This window comes from Aegilops tauschii, chromosome 3 (genome assembly GCF_002575655.3).
Source record: "Aegilops tauschii subsp. strangulata cultivar AL8/78 chromosome 3, Aet v6.0, whole genome shotgun sequence".
Lineage (NCBI taxonomy): Eukaryota > Viridiplantae > Streptophyta > Magnoliopsida > Poales > Poaceae > Aegilops > Aegilops tauschii.
In genome coordinates this window covers 491,582,170-491,587,648 of record NC_053037.3, presented here as the reverse complement: position 1 = coordinate 491,587,648, position 5,479 = coordinate 491,582,170, and the positions used below count along the sequence as shown (strand labels likewise).

The 5,479-nt window shown below is 47.0% G+C and overlaps 2 protein-coding genes across 2 annotated transcripts; both read left to right on the top strand.

Moving 5' to 3' along the window:
• The first annotated feature begins 447 nt into the window (after nucleotides 1-447).
• LOC120975951 (uncharacterized) lies at nucleotides 448-2,219 on the top strand. Its single transcript, XM_040402713.2, has 2 exons — nucleotides 448-1,798; nucleotides 2,209-2,219. Exons 1-2 carry the CDS (start codon nucleotides 448-450, stop codon nucleotides 2,217-2,219), a joined length of 1,362 nt encoding a protein of 453 aa, XP_040258647.2.
• Nucleotides 2,188-4,994, top strand: LOC120976863 (uncharacterized). The gene is made up of 5 exons (XM_040404469.2): nucleotides 2,188-3,404; nucleotides 3,480-3,590; nucleotides 3,689-3,851; nucleotides 3,927-4,472; nucleotides 4,559-4,994. Exons 1-5 carry the CDS (start codon nucleotides 3,076-3,078, stop codon nucleotides 4,868-4,870), a joined length of 1,461 nt encoding a protein of 486 aa, XP_040260403.2. The 5' UTR covers nucleotides 2,188-3,075; the 3' UTR covers nucleotides 4,871-4,994.
• The last annotated feature ends 485 nt before the right edge of the window (nucleotides 4,995-5,479 follow it).

Genomic DNA, 5,479 nt, shown 5'->3' with positions numbered 1-5,479 from the left:
GGCGCTCGATGATGACGATCACTCTTTTGCGTCTTCTGAGTCAAGCGAAGAAGAAGATGTTCCTCCCCAGAGGGCGGTCGCGGCGTCACTGCAACCTGGGTTTTTACAAGATATGAGCATCACAAATGAATTTCACTCTGTTTCTGGCCTAGAAGCGGGGAGCCTGGAGGTTGGGCAGGTTTTCCCAGACAAGAAGTCTGCTTACCAGCAATTAATAGGTATGCAATCACCCTCCACCACCAGCAAAAAGTGAAGCAGTCTGATAAAAAAGAGTTGAAGGTCATATGCATCCACACCGCGAAAGGTTGCCGCGGAAGAGTTCTCGCTAGACTGAAGCCTGGGGTATGTCAGTCATAGCATATCACAAAAATAGTGCAGCATAGCTGTGGGCAAACTGGGACTCTTTCAAATCACTGCAATGTGACGGCAAGATATGTGGCACAGGTGATGGAAACGGTTGTGCAGGGAAGTCTCAACATTAGTGTTAGGGCTTTGCAAAAAGATGCAGAAGATCAGATTGGCTTCCCTGTCAGCTACAGCAAGGCTAGGCCTGCGAAGGAAAATATATTCAAGAACTTGTATGGAACCTATGAGGAGGCCTATTCTTATGCCCCCAAAATGCTTCATCAGATAGCAAGTGCTAATAGGGGGACTCAAGTTTGGCAGAGAGAACGTCAGAACCCAAAGAACCCGGGTGAGCTAATCCTGGACCGCTTATTCTGGGCATTCGCCCAGACTATACAAGCCTTCAGGCACTGTCGCCCGGTATTATCAGTTGATGGTACCTTTCTCACTGGAAAGTACAAGGGCACACTATTGGTGGTGATTGCAGCAGATGCAAATAATCAGCTTCTTCCTATTGCATACGCACTGGTCGAGTGCGAGAACAAAGATAGCTGGTTGTGGTTCCTGAGCTGCGTGAAGATGGGTGTCGTGAAAGAGCATTTAGGTGTTTGCATCATCTCTGATCGCAACACAGGATTATTAAGTGCTCTCAACATAATTAAGGAGTCGTCAGAAGAGTGGGGGTGGCCGGATCAAGAGGAAAGGTGGTGCATGCGGCATTTGGCAGCAAACTTTTACTCCAAATTCAAGAATAAGGATTGGTTCAAGTTATTCAAGAGGATGTGCATGCAGAAAACTGAAGCCAAAATGAATGTCATCTGGGCAGGTATCAATGGTGAGATCGAGCGCGCGACCTTGCCGCAGAGAGAAGACCGGAGGGGTCAAAGGACGGCCATAAATTTGAGCCAGTGGATCGACGAGAATTGCCCTGATTTGTACAAGTGGGCGCAGGCCCACGACACCGGGGCTCGGTATGGAATAATGACCAGCAACATGTCAGACGTGTACAATGGTGTTCCTAAAGGGGTGAGAGCCTTGCCTATCACAGCCCTAATTGAAGAAACTTGGAATCGGACCCTGTCATACTTTGCCGACAGGGTTACCGTGGCTAAAGCACAAGTTGAATTGAACAAGCCATGGTCCGAGAAGATGCAAAGTCATCTGGACGAGAAAGCAAAGAAGTCCCAAAGCCATGGCTGCAGGAAAGTGGACGCACTTAGGAATAAGTGGGAGGTCAATGTGCGAGCCAAGTACGTTAAGGGTCACCACAGAGGATCAAAAAAGCAAGCTGTCACCCTCGGCCCAACGTCCTGTGAGTGCACGTGTAACAAGCCAAAGCTTGAGGGCTACCCTTGTAGTCATGTGCTCTGGGCGGCTGCAGATCAAAAAATCAGTGTTGAGCCATACATATCACCGTACTTCAACATGTACAATCTGTACAACACTTGGAACGGTGAGTTCTGGGCCTGGGGCATTGATATGAACTACAAAATGATGTGGCCAGATGGGCCGAAATGGGTTCCGAACGCCGACTTGATGAGAACCGCCAAGGGACGACGTCAGTCTAGGCGTCATCGCAATGACATGGACCATAGCCAGATGGGAGAACCAAGGCGATGCCGCATTTGTAGGTGTCCTGGACATTCACGTAGGGAATGCCCGTATCGAGCGAACAACACCGCATGATGTTGATTTATCTGTACTCGCTATGTCTACTTATATTTGTATTATACTTTTATTAGTTTAAATTGAATATGTTTGTATTATTGAATCTCTTTGTGTTATTGTATTTATATTTATTTTAAATTGAATCTCTTTGTATTATTGAATCTCTTTGTGTTTTTTTTGTATGTTTGTGTGCAGGTTATGGCTGAAGTGCCGCGGATTTTGGAGGGGCCCCATGACGCCGGCCACCGTTGCCACCTATTTTCGAACCCAAATAAAGAACATGATTATCGGAGTTTCAGACTTTGAACCGTAAAGAAAACCTGGCCAATACACAATTATTTCATTCCTCACCTTGACGCTTATGGACTACATGCTTTTGCTAGGCTCACATCAAGCGAAGACCCATCCCAGTTACGTTCGGACTCATCCCTTTTGACATCCCTCGTTGACTGGTGGAGACCTGAAACCCACACCTTTCACTTTCGTTTTGGGGAGCTTGCACCTACACTGAAAGATGTTTCTATGATCCTTGCTCTACCAATTAGAGGTGAGCCGTTAGTCTCTCGATGAGTGTCTAAAACTTGGGCACAAAATATATCACACCGTCTTGGGATGACAATGCCAGAATCACAACGTACTGGTGGCCCTCGTGGCATCCCACTCCCCTGGCTTCATGATAACTTTCTTAATTTTTCTAGCTTCGCTTATTCTGAGACGAGGAAAAGACATCTGTTTGCGTATTTGTTGTGGCTCCTCGGGGTTATGTTTCCAAATTCACACGGGGACGTACTTCTCCCTGGTCTCATCTACATTGTGGAGAAGATGGTAGATGAACCTTTACCCGAGCAGCCAAAATACAACTTCGGTTCTGCCATTCTATCTCATACATATAGAGGCTTGTGTGATGCCACACAAAAAACTTCCTTCGCAAAAAAAGCTCCGTTACTTTGTGTCCCCTACGAGTTTCTACAGTTGTGGTCCTGGGAATACCTCCCTGTAGGATGACCTCGTATAATAAATCCCATACACCCATACGACTATAGCGAGGGCAGCTGTGTAAGTATGGCCAGCAGGTGGACAAAGGCACGGAAACATTGGTCTCCAAGTATTGCGAAAAATTGTTACCCTATATACCACCAGCAGTTTGAGGCACTTGATGAGTCTGTAGTCACATGGAACCCATGGACTCAGGAGCATGTACAGATGGTCTTTGATATACGACCCATCACAGCAGGCATGTTGACCGATAGTGCATTCTGGCTGACTCGCTGCTACTTATTGTTCCTGTGGTGTGTTGAGCCTTACAACCCAGAGCGTGTCATGAGACAGTTCGGTCTGTATCAGGAGATTCCACCACCTTTTCCAAGATGTACGGACGAGGAAACCCATAAGTAAGATGTGACCTCCCTAAATAGTTAGTGTCATTTTTAATTTACTAAACTCACACTTTGTTACATAATTTGCAGGCTAACCAATATGGGCCATGGTTGGAGTCTTTACGATTGGAGGGAACGCAACATTCAATGGGTACAGAAGTGGGAAAATAAAGCGCTAGCAGATATAGTGTATCAACTTAGGTACATTTTATTTACATTATTTTATTACGATGACCATACGATGCGTGAAGATGCTTTGCTTTCATCACAACGGTTGATGTTATTATATAATTTTGCAGACCGTACGATGGAAGTACAGCTCAAGCGTACAAGCAGTGGTACTGCATCAGCACGCGTACAAGCCTGGCCGGTCAACCAGCTACGATACCAACAAATCTCACGCACGAGGAGCAGATGCAGAGACCTGTTGAGCTGCATGCAGCTTACTATCATGACCGGATGGTAATCACTAGTAATTTTTTCAGGTCCATCATTTCATAATCATTTCAACCAAATAACAACCAAATATTTTTCCAGCTTCAAACTGCCAACGACATAGGGCAGATGGCGACGGAAAGCATGCCGCCCAGGGGACAAGCTGTCAAGTCATTCAATAAACGTTTTAAAGAATACGTGCTAACAAAGTTGAGATGTGGTAGAGGCGACGACGTTGTCACTGGAGCGTACAACATGCCAGTACCGAGGTCAGCCAGACCGAGTGCGGCGCCGTCGTCCAGACCGAGCGAGGCGTGTACAAGCCATGGGCAGTGGGGGGAGGGTCCGAGTACAACAACGACATTGCCACGACATGACTCATCTCTGCCACTACATCGCTCTTCTTCGGTGCTGCTTCGTCAGGGGCAGACATCACAGGACCATGGTATGGGCTTGGATTCGATGCCCGAGCTGTATCTTTCCCCAAACCCATATGCATACACAGGATATGGAGCATACACTCAAGGTGAGGGATCTCAGCCGTATCTCTCCACGCGAGGGATCTCCATGCCCGAGGAGACTCATGTCCCAGATTTAAACCAGTACCAGGTAGAATGTCCAGACAGTACAGGCGAGGGATCTGATCAGGTAGTCATGTTTACATTTTAATGCATTTACAGTGATATTACATATTATCCTCTAACAGTTTTTGTTTACAATGTTTCTATGTGCAGGGCATACCTGATGTAAATTGGAACGATGAGTACACCCAACCTGGCGACAATGTTAACGCAGTAGATACAAATTTCTTCAGAGAGGACGTTATTGGCCCATCTTTTATCCCCGAGGAGTCACAACAACCATACGCCTACAATTACGCATCAGGTTCGCAACAAGGATTACAGACTCCACCACCTATGCAGGAGTCGCAGACACAGGAAGACCAACTGGAGTACGGTCGCGGTCTTCGTGTAACTCGACCACCTAATCGCTTGGAGCTTTCCGGTCCAAAGGGAAGGCCAGCTGGCCGTCGTCGACTACAATGATTCAACTATCCACGTGCACGACCCATTGTATCTACATATGTCAGTATCCGACTTTTCGATTTGAACATCTATGTATGCTGAAATAAAAATGCACCAGTCAGGAACAATTTTTCCTGCCTATATCTCCCGCCATACTATCCCGCTCCACTCTTTGGCTTATGTTTTCGCGCAACCCTTTCCCCTTAATATTTTCCCGCCAACGCTTTCCCTCGATATGTTCCCGCCACCCGTTTCCTGCCAACCCCTTCCCGCCATATCTTCCTGCCACCCGTTTCCCGCCAACCCCTTCCCGCCATATGTTCCCGCCAACCCTTTCCCGCCATTTTCTCCTCTCTACCTATAAAACCCCCTTCAGACGGAGGTGGATAAGCATTCAAGTGTAGTGCAGTCAAGATGTCCCATTATCCTTTCGATCGTAGTTTTCATCCTGGGATGAGCAGGACTCTTCTGAGGCTAGCTACCGATTTCAGGATGGACAATAGGATAGTTCCATGGGACGAACTCACCGGTAGTGACACCATAATGAATGAGTTGGCTCACCAATTACGTAGGTCTGGGTGGCCTGAAAGGACCTATGAGGAGGTACGTAAAGAACTTATTAGGTTGCAT